The sequence below is a fragment of the Macrobrachium nipponense genome, chromosome 9 (assembly GCF_015104395.2).
Source record: "Macrobrachium nipponense isolate FS-2020 chromosome 9, ASM1510439v2, whole genome shotgun sequence".
In the NCBI taxonomy this organism is placed as follows: domain Eukaryota; kingdom Metazoa; phylum Arthropoda; class Malacostraca; order Decapoda; family Palaemonidae; genus Macrobrachium; species Macrobrachium nipponense.
The window spans coordinates 59,054,451-59,080,006 of record NC_061110.1 but is presented as its reverse complement, the minus strand read 5'-3'; the positions used below and the strand labels follow the sequence as shown (position 1 = coordinate 59,080,006).

General features: G+C 36.9%; 1 protein-coding gene across 1 annotated transcript; it reads right to left on the bottom strand.

The window, feature by feature from the left end:
• Window positions 1-3,368: 3,368 nt before the first annotated feature.
• Window positions 3,369-7,490, bottom strand: LOC135217850 (uncharacterized). The gene is made up of 2 exons (XM_064253855.1): window positions 4,853-7,490; window positions 3,369-4,105 (listed from the first exon to the last, which is right to left on the bottom strand). The coding sequence occupies exons 1-2, from the start codon at window positions 6,534-6,536 to the stop codon at window positions 3,978-3,980; spliced, it is 1,812 nt and encodes a 603-aa protein (XP_064109925.1). The 5' UTR covers window positions 6,537-7,490; the 3' UTR covers window positions 3,369-3,977.
• Between the last annotated feature and the right edge of the window lie 18,066 nt (window positions 7,491-25,556).

The window sequence follows — 25,556 nt, the reverse complement described above, 5'->3', positions numbered from 1 at the left end:
TATGATTACACAGAATAGTAATTGTGTTTCAATGATTTTTGGATTTTTTAAATTAATTTTATTTATCTTTCATGTTAGCCATTTTTGGGGAAATAAAGACTATTTTTTGTATATCAAGAGTTTGAATTTGCCTAAGATTTAATGTCTGATTTAACTACAGGGATGGCAGGCGGAGGCTATACAGAAGGTAGGTTGAGTTACCAGTTAGGAGTTCTCTTCTCTTAGTTAAATGGGGTCCTTTGACCCCCTTAACACACACACACACACACACACACACATACATATATATATGTATATATATATATATATATATATATATATATATATATATATATATATATATATATATATATATATATATACACACCTGTGTGTGTTCTAGTTTGAAAGCCTCTGCCTCGGCGCAGTCTTTTATTTAATTTTAACTTATTCTTTATTACACTGAATGACCTATTTGGTCATTTGGCCTAGCCCTGGCATTTTATCTGTCAGCTCAGTGGTCTGGTTAATTATTTTTATAATATATATATGTATACATATATATATATATATATATATATATATATGATATATATATATTTATATATATTGTGTATATACATATATATATATATATATTGTGTATATACATATATATATATATATATATATATATATATATATATATTATATATATATATATATATAAATGTTCGTTTGTTCAAAATCCAAAATCTCCAAAAGTTATCACCAATTGCTTTGAAATTTTGACACAACATTCCATTCGAATACGCGCTTGTTTTTATAATGGGGTTTCATCCTACCTCCCCCCTCCGAAGGGGGTGGAGGTGAGAAGGGTTTCCCTGAAACGGAGTTGGTTCTGCCTGTGAAACGGAGCGGTTATGCCCATAGACTTAGTTACTCTACGAATTTATCATACATAATTGAGAAGGGGTTGACAGAGAGAGAATGAGAGGGAGAGGAAGTGAGAGGAGTAGCGGGGTATTAGGGAGGAGAAAGAAGAAAAAAGACAGGGAGGGTTAGAGAGAGAGAGAGACAGAGAAGAGCAGGTATTTGAGAGAGAGAACTGGCATTAGTGAGAAGAAAGAGGGATAGAGACAGTGATTGTTGGAGAGAGAAATAGAGAGTAAGAGAAAGGGGCAAGAGGGAGAGGAAGAGAGAGAGAGAGAGAGTAGAGGGGGTGTTAGGAGAAAGATGGAACAAGTGAGTGTGAGAGAGAGAGACAGAGTGGTTGTTTGGTAGGAGAGAGAGAGAAAGGAGCTTTCTATTTCCTTTCTTTTCCATTTAACCAGACTGAGCCACAGCAGTGCATGGCCGAGCACAGCTAGTATATAATATATATATATATATATATATATATATATATATATATATCTATATATATATATATATATATATATAGTCACAACTTCAGCTTTCCACTTTACTATTCATGAATTCTCGGTAATGAGGGCAACACTTCATGTAGGTATAGTAGATATGTTAAAGGAATTATCAAACTATAATTAAAATTAAACAAAGACTTTACTTATTTTAAATCACGTCTGAATATATAATAACAAAATAATAACAAATAACCACTTAATAACTACTAGAAACAAGTGAATCGTAAGCCACCGGATAACGAACTCAAAAGTATTAACTTGACAGAGCTTGGAAGTAAACATTTCCAAGGATTACATACATTAAAAACATGAGGTAATTTCATCCATGCTGTCCGCTACGATCAGCATTCAATAGATGGCGCTAACATCATACACAATAATAGGTGTGTAATTAGAACTGCTACATAATGATAGGAGGGTTATTATAGTTCCCCCCTGTTAGGAATGAAATTACTATGACAATTTTATTGACAAACTTAGTGAATTCAAGTGGTTTTCTGTCTAAGACGTGATAATGCGTCGGCGATGGTGTTGTTTGATCCTCGAATGCTGTGGATCTCAATGTTGTAGGAAGACAAGATGTATGACCATCGAAGAAGTTTCTTGTTGTTAAGCTTGGCCCTTTCTAGGAAGGTAAGGGGTTTGTGGTCTGTGTAAATGACGACGCGTGCAGCACCTTCCAGATATGGACGAAAATGAAGGACTGTTGCTACAAGACTATATAATTCTTTTTCGATGGTAGGCCATCCTAGTTGAGTGCCTTTGAATGCTCCCGAGTAATAAGATACTGGCAGCAGGTGTTCCAACAAAGGAGGAAAAGTACTGGTCCCATTGATTTCTTGCAGTAGGACACCACCAAATCCAGTATTACAAGCATCGACCTGTATATAAAAAGGTTTAGCAAGATTAGGAGCTTGCAACAAAGGAGATGAAGTCATGAATAACTTTAGCTGCTGGAAGGCCTTGTTGTGATCCTGTGTCCAGTGAAACCTTACTTTGCTAGATGTCAAGGCATGTAGAGGAGAAGTTATGATGGCAAAATTAGGACAAAACTTTGAATAATATGACACCATACCTAAGAAAGTTTTGAGTTCTTTTTTATCACTAGGAGTGGGAAATGAAGTTATAGCCTATACATTAGTATCCTTGGGTAATATGGAGCCACTGCCAATGACATGTCCTAGGTATGTAACTTTTGCCTTACCAAATGAACTCTTGGCTAAATTAATAACGAGGTTAGCTTACAGGAGTCTTTTGAAGAGTTCTTTTAAGATCTTGAGGTGTTCGTCCCAGGAGTTACTAGCAATTACGATGTCATCCAAATAGACATACACACCCTCCAAACCACGTGTAACTTCATGGACCATCCTTTGGAATGTAGCTGGAGCATTAGTCATCCCAAATGGCAAAACTTTGTATTCAAAGAGACCAAAAGGTGTTATAAAGGCTGATATCTCTTTTGCCCTATCTGTTAATTTAATTTGATAATAACCCTTCAAGAGATCAATCTGGGTAAGGTATTTAGAATTACTCACCGAGTCAATAATATCTGCAATTCTAGATAATGGATAAGCATCCTTGACTGTTACAGAATTAACCTTTCTATAATCCGTACACATACGATAGGAATTGTTAGGCTTTTTGACTAAAATACAAGGCGATGCCCAGGGAGACTTACTTGGTGCAGCCAAATCTAGTTTTAGTAAATACTCAACCTCAGCCTTCAAGGCTGGTAACAAACGATAGGACACCCGATAAAAAGGTTGACGAACGGGGTTGGAGTTTGATTCTAGCACAACATCATGTTTCACCAAGGTACAGCAACAGGAGTGTCTGAACATATTGCAGGATCGACTTCAGAAAACAGCCTTTCTCCTTTTCCCTTTCCAACTTGGAAAGGAAATGACCAAGCTACTGTGAAAGTAAAGAAAGAATCTTGTGTTACTAGCATCTTTCCATGACAAAATATGATTATGAGCCAAAGTTTCTTCTTCGTCTGGTTCAAAAGGAGCTAAAAGTTTATCATTATCAACTGCCTCGGGTACTAGGTTTTTCGTGCTAGGAGAAGTCTCTATGGGAGTAGTTATCCTTGAGTTGTGAGTGGAGTGATCAATCTCTCTATTTAACAGGTGAACTATCTGTGGAGAAATCTTTGCAGATTGGTATGGTTTTATTAGATTAATGTGCACTAACTGGCTAGGCTTCCTTTTGTCTGGAGTTTCAATTACATAAGTTGTTTTAGAGACCCTTTTAGTGATTTTATACGGACCCATAAATTTTTCTCTCAATGGAGCTCCTGCAACTGGTCGATATACAAGTACATCATCTCCTACTTTGAAAGTTCTAATCCTGGCCTTTTTATCGTAATGGTTTTTCATTCGAATCTGACTGTTAGTTAAATTCAGATTGGCAAATTCATAAATATGGTCAAATTTAACCTTAAGACTTTGAAGGTATTGTGGAATACTTACTTGCTGGTCTTTGTAAGTACCTCTTAGGATGTTTTCTTTTACCATACTAAGGTTTGTCCTAGGTCTACGGCCGAACATCATCTCGAAGGGAGAAATTCCAGTCGACTCATTAGGTGTACTCCTAAGTACATACATAAGCATCCAGGTCTTCATCCCAGTCTCGTCCAGTTTCACAAATGTACTTGCGCAGGAGGCTTTTAATGGTCTGGTTTACGTGTTCGAGGGCTCCATTAGTCTGAGGGTGATAAGCTGAAGCAAAAATATGGGAGATGTTTAACTGCTTTAAAGTTTGCTTAAACAAATCACTAGTGAAGTTTGTCCCCTGATCACACTGGAGCTCTTTTGGAAAACCAAAAATGGTGAATATTTTAAGAAGATTAACAATAATTGTTCTAGCAGATATGTTTTTTATAGGTATGGCTAAAGGAAATCTAGTAGTTGGGCACAACACAGTTAAAATGTACTCATTTTGTTTTTTAGTTTTTGGAAGTGGACCAACACAATCTACAATTACCTTTTCAAAAGGAGAATTAGGTACAGTAATAGGAACTAATGGTGCTGGAGGTATTTTCTGATTTGGTTTACCAGTTACCTGGCAGGGATGGCAAGATTCTATGTGGTGCTTTACATCAGCTTTCATACCAGGCCAGTAGTAATTGTCCAGCAAACACTTATAGGTTTTAGAAATGCCTAGATGAGACTCTGCTGAATGAGCAAGATCCAATAAGGCTGCACGAAGATTAGAAGGAACTACTAGCTGGTAACTATCATGCCAGGAATTTTGTCCTGCAATCTTCAAAGGCCTATAACGTCTCATAAGGATGTTATTATCAAGATAGAAATATGGTAACTTACTTTCATCAACATCATCTTTTACTTTATCAAAGTATTCTTTCAAACTATCATCAGACCTTTGATACTCTACAAATACATCTGAGGGAATATCAACAAGATCAACAAGGACTTTTTCACCTAAGGTACTTTGATCCACCTTACCTGTGTGTTCATTGTCTCTAGAAGTTGAGGTTGTAGACCTGGTGACTACTTGGCAGGGAAGCTCTACCACAGGAGAAAACTCTTTGCAAGCTTTTTTGATCACTACTTCAGGCTGAGTAATGATAAGACTAGGAGTACTGTTAGTTTGAGCCAAGTCATTACCAAGTATCATGTCTATGTTCTTGCAAGGCAGGTCAGAATCCAACAAGGCGACATTAGTTGAACCTTTAAAATAAGGACAATCAAGAGAAATCTGTACAATAGGTAAAACCTTTTGACAAGTCAAATCCGACACAGTTACATACTGATCTGTTGGTTTAGCTAAATCTTTTAACTTTGAGCTAATGATAGTTTGAGATGACCCTGTATCTCTCAAAATTTGCACTGGGATATCATTTACTTTACCAGGATATGTAAATGCTGTAAAGTCTGATAAAGGTTGAGCACAGTGAAGTGTCGTTTTATTTGCAGTATTCCCTGATTTGGGTCCTTGTGTAAAAGCATTAGGAGAAGCCTTACCATGAGATGCTTTGCATTTGGGACTAGGAAAGTCTTTAATATGATGACCTTCTTTCTTACAAAAAGTACAAACCTGGGGGGCAGATGAAGGAGTGGACGAATGTGGTTTAAGTTTATGAATGAGATGATAATCATCAGCTAATAGGGCAGCCCTTTTTCCATCTTTTTCTTGTTTTTCTCTAATAAACATTGACACATTAGCTGGAATACGCCTCAGGAATTCCTCTAAAACTATTAAATTCTTTAATTGTTCTAAAGTAGTTATTTGTTCCTTATCTATCCATTTATTAAACTGCTTCAACTTCAATGTGAAAAACTCGAGATACGTGTGAGCTTGGTTCTTCAAAGTTTGTCTGAAGATTTGTCTATACCCTTCTGCTGTAACACTATAAGCATCCAATATAGCAGTTTTAAAGACTTCATAATCCCTTTCTTGGACAAGTTGTGCTGCCACATATGCAGCTTTTCCTTTGAAGGAGTTTCTGATTAAGAGAACATATTGGTCTCTAGGCCAGTTGAGAGACGTTGCAGTGTTTTCAAAAGTAATGAAAAATACATCAGGATCTTTTTCATCGAAGACAGGCAGGAGTTTGCGTGCTTTACTAAGATCAAAAGCATCAAGTAGCTGTTTTTCTGCCAACCTTTCTTCTATTCTTATGGCTGATAGTTCCTTTTCCAACAGAACTCTTTCTTTTCGTTCTAGTTCAAGTCTTCTTTGCTCAGCTTCTACCTTCCTTTGTTCAGCTGCTGCTGCAGCATTTGCAGCTTCGACCTTTCTTTGTTCAACTGCTGCTGCGGCATTTTCAGCTTCAAGCCTTTTTTGTTCAGCTGCTGCTGCGGCATTTGCAGCTTCTACTGTTCGCTGCTGCAGTTCAAGTTGGAGTTTCAATTTCACTATCTCTGGGTCTTCAGTTGTAGTAACTGTGCGAGCAGCACCTCGTTCAAGTGTTAAAGGCCTTAAGGGAAGAGCCTCCTCTTCAGTTATGTTACCACTATTTATCAGGAAATCTAAAATCTTTCCCAATAGTTCATCTTTCACCACAGCATGCCCTACAGATATTCTTGCCCTTACAGCTATTTGGCGAAGCTGGTCCTTCTTAGCTTCCTGTAGTGTATTCAGGTGCTCCCTGGGTGCACCTAAAAATTTTTCAAGATCAAAAGGCATCTCTCAATACTGATAAAATGGAAAATATCACTGGAAATTATATTACTACCATACACAAGCTATAAAACTTTAAAAAGTTAGGTTATTCATGGATTTATGGTGCGAAGGCACCCACAAACCACAGGAATTTCTAATCCCTAAGTCCTACAATGTTCAGAAATTCACTTAAAAGAACCAGCCTTCAATAATCTATGCCAATCAGAAAACTAAGTTCACCAATAATGCACATCCACTAACAATCTTGAATGAAATATTCTTAATGAAGTAAATAATTGGAAGTACCAACAGTTACCTGAACAAGGAATAAACCTTTAAGTATCCATCGAGGTAGAACGAAGTTCTTGACAACGTGGTCGTAACAATATGAAGCCGAAATCCTTTAAAGAGCGAAGGTCGTACCCTGAGTAAGAGGAACAGAGGTTCCTAAGGAAGGAATCTTTCAATCCCTTATGATGAGGTTTTGAATGCCTCGAAGCACCTCGAGAAGTTGGGGCGACTATGAAGATATCACTAAGCGATGGTAGTCAACAGAGTCGAGGGTTAAAAGAATGACGAATTCTAGGCTGCCATTACCCTGCCTGCACGTCCTCCAAAATCTCGATGTATGCTTAAAATGACGTGTTGCAACACGACATTCTCTAAGTGAAGTGTGAGCGCGCTGGAGAACACTATCCGGTGGTGGTCTGTTATAAACTAGCAAAATATCACTAATACACTACACTCATGTTGTCCATCATCACACAGAAACAACAAAATGAATTTCACAATCCGTCAAGATCGAGCGTAAGAGAAACGCAAACGTAAGTAGATCCCGGACAGGCCCCCAATTTGTCACAACTTCAGCTTTCCACTTGACTATTCATGAATTCTCGGTAATGAGGGCAACACTTCATGTAGGTATAGTAGATATGTTAAAGGAATTATCAAACTATAATTAAAATTAAACAAAGACTTTACTTATTTTAAATCACGTCTGAATATATAATAACAAAATAATAACAAATAAACCACTTAATAACTACTAGAAACAAGTGAATCGTAAGCCACCGGATAACGAATTCAAAAGTATTAACTTGACAGAGCTTGGAAGTAAACATTTCCAAGGATTACATACATTAAAAACATGAGGTAATTTCATCCATGCTGTCCGCTACGATCAGCAATCAATAGATGGCGCTAACATCATACACAATAATGGTGTGTAATTAGAACTGCTACATAATGATAGGAGGGTTATTATAATATATATATATATATATATATATATATATATATATATATATATATATATACGCATATATATATATATATATATATATATATATATATATATATATATATATATATATATATGCACTATATATATATATATATATGCACTATATATTATAGTGTATATATATATATATATATATATATATATATATATATATATATATATATTATATATCTTCTAATATATATATATTACCAATACACACACACATATATATATATATATATATATATATATATATATGCACTATATATATATATATATATAATATATATATATATATAGTGTGTGTATATATATATATATATATATATATATATATATATATATATATATATATATATATATATATATCTTCTTTCCCATCGTCATCCCTACATTAAGGGTTCGGTTGCCTGATGCACCCCTTCTCCACTGCCTTCTATCAAAGGCATCATCCTCCACCAAACCTCTTCTCTCCATATTGTCCTTCACTTTATCTTGCCGTCTAATTCTCTTTCTCCCTCTCTATCTTCCTCTAACAGGTTCCTCCCAATCCATCTTCACTCTCTCCTCGTCATCCATCCCCAACACATGCCCATACCATCTCAATTGTGATTCTCTTATCACCTCTCTAATCTTTACTAAGCCTGCCTGCCCTTCTTATTACATCATTTTCCAGTCTCTCAAGCAGCGATATTCCCATAATCTACCTGAGCATTCTCATCTCTATTCTCTCAAGCTTTACTTCCTCTTAGAGTCCATGTTTCTGCATACATACATAAAAATGGTCTTATCACTGTGTTATATATCTTGACTTTTAGTTTGATTATCATTTTCTTATCACAATACCATCCCAGCTACTTCTGTCCACTTCCCCCATGCATCTGTTATTCTACTGTCAACTTCAGCCTCACATCCTCCCTCTTGGCTTAAAGTAGATCCTAAGTATTTAAACTTTTCTGCCTGTTTTATAATCAAGCCTCTTATTTCTTGTATTACTATTCTGTGTCTATCTTCCATACTGCTCAGCAAAACCACTGTTTTATTCACATTCAACTTTAAGCCACCCCTCTCTAAAGATTCTTGTCACTCTCCAACCCTTCTGTGGGTCTTCTTCATTTTCCGCAGTAATCACAAGATCATCGGCATACAACAGCTCCCACAGCTCTTCATTTCTGATCTCTTCACTGAATACACTTATGACCAGCACAAACAAAAATGGGATTAATGATGACCCCTGGTTTAATCCAACACTAACTTCAAAAGTTTTCTGTATCCCCAACTGTTGTTATCACTTTTGTGCTCGTTCTCTTATATATCATCTCGACCAGCCTAACCAACTTTTCTGGGACTTTCCTTTACCTTAAACACCAAAACATCACTTCTCTTGGGATTCTATCGTATGCTTTCTCTAGGTCTATAAATGTGCAATAGAGCTCCTGGTTTTCCTCTAGCCTCTTATCCTGTAGCTGTCTTACTAAGAAGATGACATCCGCCCTCCCTCTTCCTCTAATGAATCCATACTGCTGTTTCCCAAGTAGGTATTCTCTCTAAAACTTTCAATCCATGCTCTTTTAGTTTAATTCCCCTGTAATTACCACAATCCATGACCTCTCCCTCTATATATATATATATATATATATATATATATATATATATATATATATCATTAGACACTCTTCCCAGTCCCTTGACATTTCTTCCTCTTCACAAATTGCTTTTAATAAATCCAGCATCCATTTCTCCCCCTCTGTCACTAGTAATTTGATCATTTCAATTTAGAACTCCAATGGACCTGGTGATTTCCCATTATTCATTTTCCTTAATGCTCTCTTCACTTCTGTATCCTGTATCTCCATCACTGGTCCCTCCACCCTGTGTGCTCCCCCATCTCCTCTCTTCTCATTTTCGGTATTTAACAATTGTTCAAAATGCTCTCACCGTCTCTTCTTAATGTGTCATCCCTATACAATATATTACCATCACTGTCCTTAATGACACCCAATTTACCCACATTCTGTCTCTGCCTTTTCCTCAAGTTTGAAATCTTATAGATATCCTTTTCTCCTTCTCTTGTTCCTAGTCTTTCATTCAATTGCTCTGCCGACCTTCCAATAGCCATACATATCCTCCTTTTTGCCTCTCTGTACCTTTCCTCTGCACCCTGTGCATTCCTTACTTTCCAATCCTTAAATCCTTTTGATTTTCTTTTAAATGATTCTTGCACCTCTCCATTCCACCACCACTTTTCTTCCCATCAGTTCCTCTGCTTCCCCCATACATATTTCTCGTGTCTGCAAAGATATTTTTCACTCTGTTACCCTGTCCAAATTCTACGTTGCCCCTTTCAAGACATCTCTCTATCTCACAGTCCTCCTAAATTGCTCCCCCTTTTCTCCTTTAAGGTCTCAAATCTTAATTCTAGATCTTCTCTTTCTCTTCTTGGGTTTCCTACTTCTCATTTTAGAGTCCATCACCACCAACCTATGCTGACATACACTTCTTCCAAGATCACTTTGCAGTTTGTCACATTGCTTTTGTCGGCTCCTCTAACCAGGATGAAATCTATTTGGCTCTGCACTCCTCTACTTTCATAATTTATCAAGTTCTTATCTAACTTTTGAAACCATACAGGCTAATTCAAAACTCTAAGCCATCTCCAATAAATAATCCCCATCTTCATTTCTATTTCCAAACCCTTGGCCTCCATGTACCATCTCATACCCACTTCTTCTCTTTCCACCCTGCCTTTGATATCAGCTATTATTAGTTTCTCCTCCTCTTTCACTGTTCTAATGGCAGCCTCAAACTCTTGACTAACTCATTCTTTCTCTTGAGGAGCATATGCTGATATTATATTTACTACTTTGTTCCTTTTATTTCTTCCCTTTCGTGACCCGCTGTAACATAGCTTATACCCATTTCCTATCTCTGTAGTTCCACTCCCTTTCCACCTATAGTCTCCTGCACACACAAGAAATCTATCCTCCCTCTCCATCACATCTACTATCTCCCTCAGTTTTCCTGTTAGAGTACCTACGTTCCACGTACCTGCTCCCCCTCGAGTATGTTCCTTCACGTGGTGAGGGGGTAAGGTCTTCTGCCTTCAAGCTTGCTAAGGCCAGATCCTGACGGAACACCTACTAAACTTTTGCTTTGGCATTAACTAGCGTGGACGTTTCCACTTTCACAAAATTTTACTGCTTGGGGGAGTCTGGGAGGGTTCATGGTTTGGAGGGGGTTTGGATTTGAAGCTAATTGTGGGAGTTGTGGTGGTGAGTCGCCACCCAATATGGTTTGGACCTAAGAGATGGTGATGGGATTTTCCATTGCTATCTTGAGGGTGGAACCATCTCTAGGGATCAGACCGTCGGAATCCAGGGGGGGCTGGTTTTTGGGATGGGACTCATGGCTTTTGTCAGAAAGCTCACCAATATGTTTAGAGTGGGGATTTGGTCCCCATTAGTGGGGTGCAGAACTCCCAGCATGCAGATTGGCCTATACCTGGGCCACTGCAAGCATATTAGTGCTATCACAAAAGGATAGGGTATGGGGCAGACCTTGGAGAAGTAACTTCCATGTGTGCCGTTGGTGGAGAATGTCAAACCCTGTCTAATCTGCGATACTTTGTTAGTCTTCCCAAGCAGTAGTTGTGTGTGTGTGTGTGTGTGTGTGTATGTTTTCCCAATTTTTTTTTTTCAAATTCCCATGAATAATCTCTGTAGTACACTGTCCCCTGGACCCCGCGACTCTTTGGCACCATTGACAACCTTAGGCTTGGATAAGGACCTCCCTTTGCCATCCCCAACCTCCTCCAATGGAAACAACAATGATTCTTTGATTGTTACTATGAGCCCTTATGTAGTTCAGAGCAGATGAAAGAATAGCAGATTTAATAATAGAAATAGGAAGGCTAATCCTGATATTGGAATTTTACTTGGATTTCAAGAACCTGAGACTTATAACAAATATCTATCTCATGACCTCGACAAAAATATAAAAGAACTTAATATATTTGATGTCCATAGAGATATTGTGAAATGCATTGGCAGAGAACCAAAGATAGCCTCTCAAGGTGAAGGAAGCTTGCTTGTAGAAGTTTCATCACCATATGAAAGTAGAAAATTACTATCTATTAATGCTGTAGAAGGAACCACAGCAAAATGCACTCCTCACAAAACAATGAATCAGTCTAAAGGAGTAGTGTATAGTACTGAACTCTTACATTATTCTGAGGACACTCTCTGAAAAGAATTTGCTGATCAAAATGTGGTTGATGTGAGACGAATCAAGAAAAAAGTATTGGGAATATTACATCCAACACCTACTTTGTTACTCACCTTTGATTGTTTGAGACTCCCTAAATTTCTGAAAGCAGCATGGCTTCACCTGCCAGTTTAGACAGTATATTCCCGCTCCCAGAAGATGTTTCCATTGCCAACATGCAGGTAAAAAGAAAGGAATGAACCTGCTATGTGCTTTAACTGTGGAAGAAAAATGCATGGGAATTGTGAGCTTATTCCATGCTGCCCTAATTGTGGGATAGACCATAATGCAGCACATAAATCATGTATCAAGTATGTCATTGAAAAAGAAACACTTTGTATCAAGACTCAAGAGCGCATTACCTTTAAAGAGGCAAGACAAAAGACTTTGCAGAAGTTCAACGCCCAGCAGTCATTTGTAGATGTAGTAAAAGGAAATGGGGAAAGACAAAATAAATTGAATCTCAAAAAGTCTAATGAAGATAAAGAAGGTAAAATGGATGCTGGGACAATTTCAACAAGAGGACTTTAAGTGAAGAGTCTGTAACAATGCCTGAATCAAAAGTCAAGCACCTTGAGAAAGGAGATACATCCTCAGAAAAAGTTAATGAGTCAGAAAAAAAATTAGTAAACCTTTATCATCTTATGGTTCAGCTGACCCTCATAGAACATCTGAATTAAGGGAAAATATTGAGTCATATCCCACTATCTTATCTTACAACACAGCAGCAACAAATGTAGAACCTAAGGCAAACAAAATGTTATACTCAGATCAGCTTGGTTTAGACAATAAAACTAGACTAGTTGAAAATGATAAACCAGATACTACAAGGGTCGAATATACTACTAAAGATACCGCTGTTTCAAATACCATTATAAGTGATTACTTGGTACAATCAAATGATCCTCTAAGTACTCCTTCAACATCTGGAACTGTACCAAAAGTAAGTCACAAAACTCAGATGTCATCTGCAAAGAAAAAGCATAACAGAACGATCTTGGACAGAGGATCATCCTCTAGAAAATAAGTACTTTCTCTGCTATATTACAATGGAACTGCCAGGGACCTTGCTCTAAATATGAAGAGCTATTATGTTTGATTAATACCTATCAACCAATGCTTAGCGCTACGAGAGACTATGCGAAGCAATAACAAAATACTTACTCCTAAAGAGTTTTTTGGATTCCACTCCCAATTCCCTTTACAGGGAAATTTGGGTGGAAGTGCTTTTCTTGTAAGACGAGATATTGCTCACTCAAAAATACAGTTCAAACTCAATTACAAGCTGTAGCTGTCAAAATTCAGTTAGAAAAGACATACACAGTTTGTTCATTGTATCTCCTTCCTAATAACCCAATACTTGAACGATAGTTAACACGCTTGTATGGACAGCTACCTCTACCATTCCTTATATTAGGAGACTTTAATGGTCGACATGAACTTTGGGGTGACATTTTAACAAACCAAAAAGGCAACCTTATCTTATCATCAATAGAAAATTCAGACAAGACCCTTTTCAATACTGAAAACCCCACCCATTTTCACATTCAGACTGGCACATTTTCATGCAATGACTTATCTATCACCAATTCTGATACATTCATAGACTTCAACTGGGAGGTGTTGGATGATCTATACGGTAGTGATCACTTCCCAATTGTCATCAGAACTGAGAAATATGAGCCAGTATACAGAATGCCTCGGTGGTGTGTACCAATAAAGCAAATTGGCCCCTTTTCCACGAACTTAGTTATATTGAACTAGATGCAAAGGATGAGACAATAGTAGGAGAAGCAGTGTTCTATTTAACAATGATTATGTTTGCAGCAGAAAAGGCAATCCTGAAGACCAGTGGAAAATTGCATCGGAAGCCTGTTCCATGGTAGAATGTTCAATGCAAAATAAGACATAGAACCATGAGAGCAGCTTTTACTAAGTACAGAAGACATCAATGTAAATGCTACTTGATCTCCTTTAAAAAGACTCGAGCCAAATTCATATGGCAAATAAAACATGCGAGACGAGAATCATGGGTACTTTTTATGTCAACAATTACCTGGAAAACACCTATGATTAAGATATGGACAGTTATTAAGAAAATAGCAAGAAAGTATCATCCTAGTCCCCTCCCTGTTTTAAAAGTCAGTGGTGACTTTATAACCGACTCAAAAGCTGCAAGTAATGTTTTTACTGAACATCTGAAACACTTGATTTTACTTCTTTTAAATCTGAATCATGTAATATGCCTTTTACCATGGAGGAATTTTTATTTGCTCTTAGTAATAGTAAAAACACTGCACCTGGACCTGATGAAATTTTATATGAAATGATCAAGAATATCTCAAAGGAAACTAAATTTTCCATTTTAAGTATTTTTAATAGAATTTTTAAGGAGAGGGATTACCTTAGTGTTTGGGAAATAGCGACAGTTTTACCCTTTGTCAAACCTGGGAAAGATTCATCTGTCCCTACAAGCTATAGACCAATAGCTTTAACATCCTGTCTATGTAAACTTATGGAAAAAATTGTGTAATTTATGTTGGTATGGATTTTAGAATCAGAGAAGATTATATCATCATCTCAGTGTGGCTTTCGCCGTACGCACTCTTGCACAGATGTATTGATACGTTTGGAGAATGCAATTTGTCAGGCATTTGCTTCCAAGCAGCATTATGTAGCAGTTTTCTTTGACCTAGAAAAGGCTTATGATACTACCAAGAGGCTTGGAATTAGAAAGTCTTGCATGAAATTGGTCTGCGTGGTGAACTACAACTTTTTATTGAAGTTTTTTCAAAAACCCATTATTTTAAAGTCAGAGTTGGTAGTACTTTGTCTACTTTGAAAGAACAAGAGGAAGGAGTACCACAGGGAAGTGTGTTAAGTGTCACTCTGTTTGCCTTAGCCATAAATGGGATAGCCTCAAAAATTCCAAAGATGTAATGTCAACAATGTTCGTTGATGATCTATCTATTTCGTGTGCTGCATCTAAAATGTCTGTTGCAGAGCGAAAACTTCAGTTGGTAATAAATAAAGTTAACAGTTGGGCAACTGAGCATGGTTTTACCTTTTCCTTTGCCAAAACTGTTGTTATGCATTTCTGCCGTATCAGAGGGGTTCATCCAGACCCAGATCTGTTTTTAAATGGACAGAGACTCTCATGTGTACAAGAAACAAAGTTTTTAGGCCTCATCTTTGATAGCAGGTTAACATGGGAAGCTCATCTCAGGAGCCTCAAAGTCAAATGCATGAAGGCATTAGATGTTTTGAAAGTCTTAAGTCATACAAATTGGGGGGCTGATAGAAAGTACTTGTTATATGTTTATAAACCAATGGTTGCTCAAAATTGGCATATGGGTCAGAAATCTACTCATCAGCAACTACAAGAAGATTAGATACTTTGAATGCAGTTCACCATGGGGGAATTAGAATTGCAACAGGAGCCTTTAGATCCTCCCCAATATCTAGTTTATTAGTGGATGCAGGTGAACTGGCCCTAGATTTGACAAGGAAATTTACCCTGTTGTAATATTGGTACCGCATACAGAGAACTCCCGAGTCCTTAGTCTACAATACTATTTTTAAAGGCAATTTTTGTATTCATGAAAGATACACTTCATATCCAAAGCCCTTTGGGTACAGGGTAAAATTTGCCTTAGAGGAGCTAAATGTAATAAAAGGAGAAGTAATTCAAGTAAAATTTTCAAGATTCCCTCCATGGAACTTGCCCTCTGTGAAATACTGTAAATGGTTCTCTGGTTGCAAGGCAGATTGTTCAGATGATATTCTTAAACAGAAGTTCCTTTGCCATGCTGAAAAGCATGATAACTCGAGGCAAATCTTTACCGATGGCTCCAAATCCAGTGCAGGCGTTGGGTTTGGAGTGGTATACCCTGAGAGTAGTGTTTGTGGTGTACTACCAAGTTCTGCTTCTATTTTTACTGCTGAACTTTTTAGCATTTTAACAGCACTAAAGAAAATTGCTGCTTTTAGAAGGTGATCATTTTACTATTTTTAGTGATAGCCAAGAGTGCCTTAGAAGCTTTGACATCTTTTAATCCAGTACACCCTGTGGTACTGGAAATAACAGAAGTTAACAGAAGGCAGTTAACTTCTGCTGGGTTCCTTCACATGTTGGTATTGTTGGAAATGAACGAGCTGATGAACTGGCTAAGTCAGGTAATCAAAAAATTCAAGAAGTATAGCAGTCCCTTGCTCAGACTACATTCCTGAAATTAAAAAGACAGTAGAAGCAGTTTGGCAATTTTATTGGACAATAGAGAGCAATAATAAAATGAGAGAACTTACTGATGTAATCAACCCCTGGCTATATGTTAGAAGACCGTCGGAAAGAGACTTCATTATGTAGGTTACGGATCGGCCACACATGGATTACTCGTGGCTTCTCAATGAACAATGACCCTGAACCATTGTGAGGATTGCCTTGTTCCCCTCACAGTAAAACATTTAATAGCAGAATGTCCCAGCTTAATGTCAGTAAAGAACCATCATTTTAACACAGTTGGAAGAACGGATTTTAAACTGGATGCCATTATAGGAAGAAATTATAATGAGGATAGCCTTTTTAGTTACCTTCAAGAGGCAGGTCTTCTTGAAAAATTTAGGTTAATTTGGTCATGATATTTGAGTTTGTGTATGTGTTAGTATATGCTAGTGTATATCATTTGCTTTTAAGTCTTTTACTTTATTAAATTTTTATGTACATAAAGTTTACCTCCAATTAATATAATATTATGAAGTTTTAGTACTTTTAATATCTATTTATTTCACAGAATTGTGTAGAATTTGTTAGTATGTGGGGTGACTGTGTTGCTTGTACTTTTGTTTACAATTGATTTGAAATAGGTGTGTATTCCTTTGTAATACCTTTTAATGATACGGCGTCATAAACCTCGTCGTTGCGACGCCAGTATGAACTAACAAATCAATCAATCAATCAACGTAGTTCCTCTTATCTTCCACTCTTGATTGGATGGCATACGTATCCTTGTTATCCGTACCCATTTCCCCGTATGAGGATGAGAGCGGTACCTCAAATTCATTGCAGGACTTTTCATTCAGTGGTAGAGAAAGGAGGAGTTCTACTCCTTGCTTAAACTAGTTCCTTTCTACAGGGAGCTTGATAAAAAAAAAATGGGGTCATTCATTCAGATTAGGATGGCTTAGCATTCGTACAAGGCATTTCGGGATTATCATAATTCTCGGCTGATAAAGTACCATTTCTCCTTGGGACACTGGAATGGACGAAGCTGTTCCAACTTTTTACATACTGAAATGTTTTGTTTATTCTTGTTCGTTTGGCATTGATGCCTTAATATATGGAGGAAACCTGCAATAATATTATTATCATTATATTTTAAGTAATACAGAAGTGAGATCAAATCAGGTTTCACAAGATCGATTCTTTACATAGCAGATTCTTTATCGTGCACCGTATACATATTGTTACTTAACGTGTGCTCTTTGGACCAAGGTCTCTGATATTCGGCAATGACTCAGTGTGTTTGGGTTTTCTGATTTTCATTGACTTTCATTCAGGAAGTTATTTCATAAATGAGTTCTTTATTATATAGGAAGAAAATCACGCTATTCCCCAAGAAAAGTAAATGTGGGTCTTGTTGGTTGTGATTTATTCTCAGTTCTCATGAATCAGATTTGTTTTTTGAACTCCTCACCGCCACGGTATGGAAGAGATCTGGCCAATCATAAAGAAGCATTTGGTACAGTCTTTGCCTTTTGAGAATGTTCGTTTGACGTAGTTGAGTTGTAGAGAGATTCGTGTCGTGTGAATTGATCACAAAGACAAAGGTTCAAGAATGACTGAAATTGATCAGGTAGTAAAAATGAGACGCTGAGTTAAGATTCGCTGGGAGAACTTTTTCATGGCCGGTGGAGAAACAAATGTGAAAAAATATCTACGATACAATAAGACTTATTTCTCTTCTTCCAGTTGCATAAGTTAGAGAAATAAGTCTTATGCGGACCCCTGCCAGCTTTTTATAGCAAAATTATTCAGGCATGAATAAAGAATTGTCGTCCACAGAAGGGATTCCTGGTATGAGGGCTGAAGCACTCCGGGCTAATCACCTGCGGTTCATGTCCGGACCTCATGTCTAGTTTTTATCTGCTTTTTGAAGCTGACAAACGTTACCAGATCATCAAAAGTTATGCTCCTCTCTCTCTCTCTCTCTCTGTCTCTCTCTCTCTCTCTCTCTCTCTCTCTCTCTCTCTTTTCGCTGATGATAAAATTAGTGGATCCTGGATGTTGTAGTGGTGTTTGTCTGTTAGTGCCATTATAATTTTGTATCCTGTTGACGCTTCTTTCAAGAAGTGTAATGGATAGAGTACTAAGTTCATGTCACTGTCCGATATTATCAGAAAACTTGAAGAAATAGTCTTGCTCTTTTGCATTTTTATCTTCATCTCGCCGTCCGCGGTAACCTTACTCGCAACAATTTTGAAATAATCGTTACATCTGCTTGAGAGGAGTCTATAGTTCATGTACAACGATCTTGAAAAAACTGTAGAACCGATTTTATCCCTGAGCTTTTAGTCTCTATGGTGAACTTTTTTCGTAACAATAATTTTCTAGTTTTTCAGGACGTCTTTTCTGTACAATGTTTTTGAGCATTCGATATTTTAGGTTGTTCTTACACATCATCTCTCTCTGCTCCTTGGGCTTTTTCACTGGAGAGTCTCGTGGGTGGGTGGGTGTGCTCTAGTGTTTTTTCCAGTATCTTCGTTGCGCGGTAGTGCCATGACATACTATAGTTCTTTCATCGTCAAATTGATTTAGATAGTATTCCATTTCGTTATGGTAGTAAATTATGATGTTGATATACTTAAAGGTTTTATGTATCCACTAGTGACTAGGGATGTGCCCAAGTATCGGAATCGGTATCGGTATTGATATCGGTATCGGTGGTATCAGCTAGTTTTTGTGGTATCGGTATCGGTATCGGTGAATTTCTGGCCGATACCAGACGATACTTTTGTCATCAGTATAGGAATCTAAAATCCTTCTAGGCTGGCATAATATTAGTTTTGTTGTACCACTTTTCATTTCTAGGATAATTATATTGAATATTATCTTTAATAAAATTATAATTTTAACTTGGACAGTTCAGATGGTCCAAGTCCAGTATGAGTTGGAATTTGCAAAGGGATTTGTGCTTTTTTTTTTAGTTGAATATTTTGTTGATGTATGGTGAAAAACAAACTCTTGTGCTTTCGTAATGTTATTTTTGTTTGTGTACTAGTATCTCATTTTTCTTGGGATTACTTAATAAAAACAGTATTATGTAATGTAATGAGGCAAAAGATTAACCCCTCCATCACCAGAACCTTTCATAATCTAAATGAATGAGTCTGTTAACTGTTTCTAGTCAATATATAAATTAAAACTTAGAATAAAAGTATATATCAGTGATTTCAGATTGCTCCTCACCCCATGAATTCGAGTAAGCACTACGTATCTAAATTATTAAAAGTCTTCTAATAGTAGCCATAATATAAACCAGACTGTATCCAGTAACAAAAGGATTAAATACTAAATAGTTATACTTGATGTTTTTTCTCAATGAAATTTGTGCCTTTGAAATTGTTTATATAACCCTATTATATGACCTTTCAACTTTTGAACCTTTAATATACAATAACCAAAGAACAAGAATGATTTTAGTAACAATATATATCTCCTAAATAACAGTAATATGGAGGTAACAGGTATCGGTATCGGTATCGGTATCGGTTTTAAAAGCTGGCGTTAACTGTTACAGATCAAGATTATTTATTGAATTTGCTGTTAATAGAAGCTTGTCAATCAGAATGATCAAAATTTGATCTCTAGTTCAAGCTGCGCTGCCACTGACCCCATTTTGAAAAGAATGCACTCCAATTTGTGGATATTTTCCACGGCTGGCTGTATTCTCTCTTTCTTGACCAGTGACTCTGCACACACTTTCGTCATCTGAGTCACCCTAACTAAATTTCTGGTTTCATAGGATGATTTTAATGATACCTGTAAGAGATATTACAGGTTGTGATCTCGTGTGCTTGCAGTTCACATTCAGGTGTTCATGTTTCATCCCTTAAGTCTTGGATTACAATATGACCACTTTCATGAAATCACTTCAGTTTTCTATGAGATCTTTAACCCTGATTCACATAGACCTTGTCCTTGGGGCATTTGATAACTGAATGCTCCAGCCGTGGAGATCTTGGGGATCGAACCCTCTCAGACCAGTGGTGAGGATGACAGGTGCATCCTGAAAATTTATAGAAAGGATCCTGTTACGATGTCATTAGCATTTTTGATTTAATATATAATGTAAGTCGTCCTAATCGTTTCCAAAATCATTCAATCTAATGAAGATTTGTCCGAAACTTTTACAATACCTGGTATTGGATCTGCCTGCATGACTTCAGATTGCGATGTCAGATCATATCCAGTCATTCATTCATTACTTCATCTTTTAGGCTGAATCAGTTGTAAAAATCATGAAAAATGATATCGGCGTCTATGACCTGTGGTACCTACCACGATGCCAGAGATCCCTTCACCAAGCAGTCCATTACATCTTTCGTTAATGAAGTCTCTTACAGATTCTGCGAACTTTCTCTCCGCCATTTATTTGGGGGACTTGACTCGTCATTTTCGATGTCATTTCTTTTTTGTCTGCTGTATTGAGGTTCCATAACCTAGTTTTGATATAAAAGTCCCTAAGTGAGACTGATTTGTACACTCAACGGAAATGTCTCTCAGTTTTGTTATAATGTTTATTCTTTTGCTGCGGAGTCAGCAAGAGCTATGAATGAAGACGTCAAGGTTTTGTTTTCTTCTTTTTATCTTGTCTGCAACACTAACTACGATGCTGGACGCGTATTCGCAACATGTGTTCTCTCCAGATGTTTACAGATGGTTTCTGTTGCTATTGTCATTGGCCTTAACTGGCATTTTATCTCTTATCTTGTCAATGACTTTTGATAGTGTGTATAAATTCCTGGAATATTTGAGTGATCACTGACCTCTGATACTTTATCTCGCATACATGACTCCAAAAGTGAACACTTTTTTTGGGGGGGGCCTTGTTATTCGTGATTGGCGTTTTTCATTCTATACTCCATATTTGCGCTTTTGCCTCAGATAATATGATGCCGAAATGTAAAGCGAAATTTTTCTCTCTCTGTGCTTGATCAAATTCATCTCCTGGTCCTTTACTCTAGTCCCCCAAACTTTTCTTCTATAGGCCCCTTTAGTTTTCTCCATTTTCATTACAATTCCAAAGATGTTTTCGTCTGCTTTTGTTCTTAACTTTCCTCAAAATCGAAAAGGTTTGTTCGTTTCCTTCCTATTCCAACCCCGACCGTAAATTGGAAATAGTGTAGTGGACATCGCAAAGTACTTAATAAATGTATGTATGCATGTGTAGGTAAGTGGTTGGATGATGAAGATAAGTGCGTCCTAGAATGACTGCTGAGAAAACAAAAGCCAACAGTCTCAGCGACTTCTTATGCAATGTAGGGTTTCCTTCCAGTTTCACCTTCCAGTATTCCGTGTACTTCATTTTCTCTTTTTCTGGTTCTTTTTATTTTGCCCCACCTTTATTTCGTTGAAATAGAGAGGTCACCTTCAGATGGAAGATGATTACACTGACTCTGCCGGTCATTAGATCCCGAAGCTCCTCCTGCCAGTCCTAGTGAAGTCGGGCAGGCCTCTGGCTCGTAGATAATTATTGTAATTTTTCCGTGTTATTAGGAGCCACGTACTTAGAAGCTAAGATTTGTCACACGAAGATGTTCCCCACAAGTGGTAAGCTGCTTCAGCGGCGTGGTTGGTATGGTATTAGCGTCCCACCTCGGTGGTCGCGGGTTCGATTCTCGGCCATTCCATTGAGGAGTGAGAGATGTGTATTTCTGGTGATAGAAGTTCACTCTCGACGTGGTTTGGAAGTCACGTAAAGCCGTTGGTCCCGTTGCTGAATAACCACTGGTTCCATGCAACGTAAAAGCACCATACAAACAAACCCACAAGTGATTATGAACGGAACACTTATACAAAGCTGCTGGAAGCAGGGGATATCCACCATTTTGTTGACATGTGAATTCAAAGTCAAAACCCAAAACTAAATCAGAACTGTGAGAGGCAAACTGTCAATCCATTAGAAATGAGATGGTTCTGCCTGACAGTCCGCACTTTTTCTCTCCACCCTCAGATCTTAAAAACTACGCAGGACAGAGGGCTGCAAATGGGCTATGTTGATCATCCACCCTCCCATCATCAAACATACCAAATTGCAGCCCTCTAGCCTCGGTAGTTTTTTTTATATTTAAGCCATGATCTTGCATCTGGCACCGCTATAGGTTGCAACAAAAGCCACCACTGGGCCTTGGTTGAAAGTTTCATGGGGCGCGGCTGAGAGTTTCATACAGCATTATATGCCGTACAGAAAACTCGATTGTGCCGAAGAAACTTAGGAGCATTTTTTTACTTCTGTTGTTATGGACCGAAGTGGCTGAATATATACTGGATAGGAATTTGATAAGCTTATATTGATGGTTCATTGGTATTATCTAAAGACTTCCTTTAAGTAGCTAATTATTAAACTCATGCAAAAGACTGTTTAAGAATTCTTTCAATTAATAATTTACCGGACAATTCTTTTTTTTCCCTATTCTAGCTCTTATCTTAATCTGCATGGTCGTTTACCTTCTATTCTCTGCTACAACGGCTCCTCTTTCCTTTGTGCTGAGATTGGGCGGAATTTAGAAGTTCAGATTATTCTTTTTCTTATGAAATTATTTGGTATTCCTTTTATGAATCATCTCCTTATATACATATATATATATACAGATATATATATATATATATATATATATATATATATATATATATATATATATACTATATATATGCATATATATACATATATGTATATATATATATATATATATATATATATATATATATACATATACATATATGCATATATATATATATATGTATATAATATATATATATATATATATATACATATACATATATGCATATATATACATACATACACGCTTCAACTTCTAGATGTTATTATCTAAAATAAGAGAGAAAAGAAAGCAAGTTCGAAAGCAAAGGTAACATGAGCTTCATAAGTCCTTCGTTAAAGGTTCTATTTCGAGAAGAAATTGTGCTCAGCCCTGTGGTCAAGTAAACAGGATTTCTACCTTTTCTCCCCAAGTGGTTGAAGCTCAGTGTGGCTGCAATCCAGCAGACAGTCTCACTATTCTCCCCTTAAGGCAAACAGATCACGGGGCCAAAACACGCTACCAATTGGGGTACGGCAGCTTTGCTCAAACAAGTTATCTATAAAGCGTGAAGGCTGCAGGTGTAGGGGATTTTGCCAGCCTGAGCTTGGTCCCTAAATCAGGTGACATGGCCTTCCATGGCCATTGACGGCTCACAATTTTAATAGTATTACAGACGGAATTTTATTAAAGGTTTAGCGTGTACCTTTTACAAATACTCTAGGCATTTCAACGTTACTTATAAGATTTTATCAGCATATATCTAATTGTTACTATCTTGATTTTATAACAGTCTAATACCATCGTTTTCATCTTGTATTCCGGTTTGGTGGGTTGGCCACCTCCCAGCAACATTGTCATCAATCAAGATTACAGCAGTGACAATTCAAGATTTTTTGAATGTGCTTCAAAATCCAATTTTTGGATTTTCAATAAACATTTAGTCTTGATGTTAGGTACACAATTCATTTAATAAATTACAAAACCAATTTGTTAGTTTCTTGTTACACTTACAGAAATAAATGAAACGCATCACATTTTCTGGTTCTTTGCAATTGTCACATGGTTTACTATTTGATATTTTCATCATATACAAGCTATCTTTTGTGGCCAGAATTTCATGAACATATTTGTACAGAATATCTCTATCATAACTGTTAATAAATTTACTGCTAACAATTTCCCAGATAGTTTTCCATTTAAATGAAGGGTACCAATTTCTTTTCAGTTTGTGGGTTGAACTCTTCATCTCTCGATGATAACATAAACACTCATAGAGTTCACATTTAGGTAGTCTTACTATGGCTGCAGAACAAAACGAATATGTATACGTCCTGTGACCTGTCAGTTTCTGCCTATTTCATAAAAAAAAAAAATCGAGAGCTATGTCCTTTTCTATGCTACTTTTTTTTCAAAAATTGCATATTTTTTATATGAAAATGTGGAAATTACTAAGTTATCAATATTAGTAATTAAAATCGATATTCTGTGAAAAAAATTATTAACTATTTAGCAAAAGGTCATGAGCATTCTGTAAGGGTAGCTTCAGGTCTGATGTCACAGAATTTACCCCCTAGAAGAAGAGTTCTTAACGGGGTATGAGAACCACATGCTGGGGCATGGGGCTTGATCTTCCGGATATTTGTATATGTTTGATTCTGTGTGTCAGTGAATACATGGGTACATTTTGTAAATAAATATAAAACTAGAAATGTTTTTTATTATCTTGTATGTTCTATTCCTAGCATTAAACTAAGTAAATTAAGTTATATTGTCAACAAATAGGACTTAAGTGGACTTAAGCAAAGGGGGTATGGAACCATATTGGGCAATTCACTGGGGGTCTAGAGTCATGGAAAGGGTAAGAACCCCTCCATTAGAAAATTAAACCCCATTTAGCCCAGCTCTCCACCAATTTACTTGCGCATGGGTAGACCTGGTATTCTTTAGACCTTGCAATAGTTCGCGAATTCTTTGGTATGCGCTTCAAGTCTTTTCTGTGGAATATGGCTGGCCATTTCTTCCTAAAGGTATTGTCATTTAGGCATGAAAAATTTGCATAAATATTCCTTTTTGGTACAGTTGCGATGGTAGGTGACGGATTCATTCCATCATTCATTTTACAGAGCATTCTGGAAGCCAACCTATTATGAAAACAGCTACTCCTAAGACAAGTTGTCGGGAATGTAACTTTTTCATGAAACGTGGCCCAAGTTGAGGTATAGGTAAGGCTCTGTGGTGTAAAGTTGAATTAGCATTCATTTTGAAGTTAACAAAGCAAAACCTATAGGAATTCACCCCCAACTCTTTAAAAATCTCCCCTCCAGAATATAAACTTGATATTTACTCAGGAAAAGGAAACTAAACACTCAGACGACCTCTGTACAATTTTCGTATTGCTGAACGTTTCTTTATGTTCTTTCTTTTCTTCTTTCTTACTCTTGCTGGGTCTAGACAAATCTTATGTTTTTAGTCTTATTACTCTTTCTATTTAGGTATGTGTTGGGCCTTTTAGCCATATTTTTAAGTCTTATAATTCATTCATAGGCAGAGAATTCCCTGTGTTGGTGAAACAAGGTTTCTTTGTTTAATTTTTGATAGATAGCTGACCTGGATTCCACATCTGAAATATATTAAGGCAAAATGCTTGAAAGCAATGAATTTGCTGAAAGTCGTGT

What these genes read in the sequence shown, in the direction of transcription:
- LOC135217850 (XM_064253855.1), bottom strand. Translation starts at nt 6,536, where the DNA reads ATGCCTTTTGATCTTGAAAAATTTTTAGGTGCACCCAGGGAGCACCTG. An exon ending in TAGAGACAATGAACACACAG is followed by an intron (nt 4,106 to 4,852) that starts GTAAGGTGGATC and finishes TTTTTGCTTCAG; the next exon opens with CTTATCACCCTCAGACTAAT.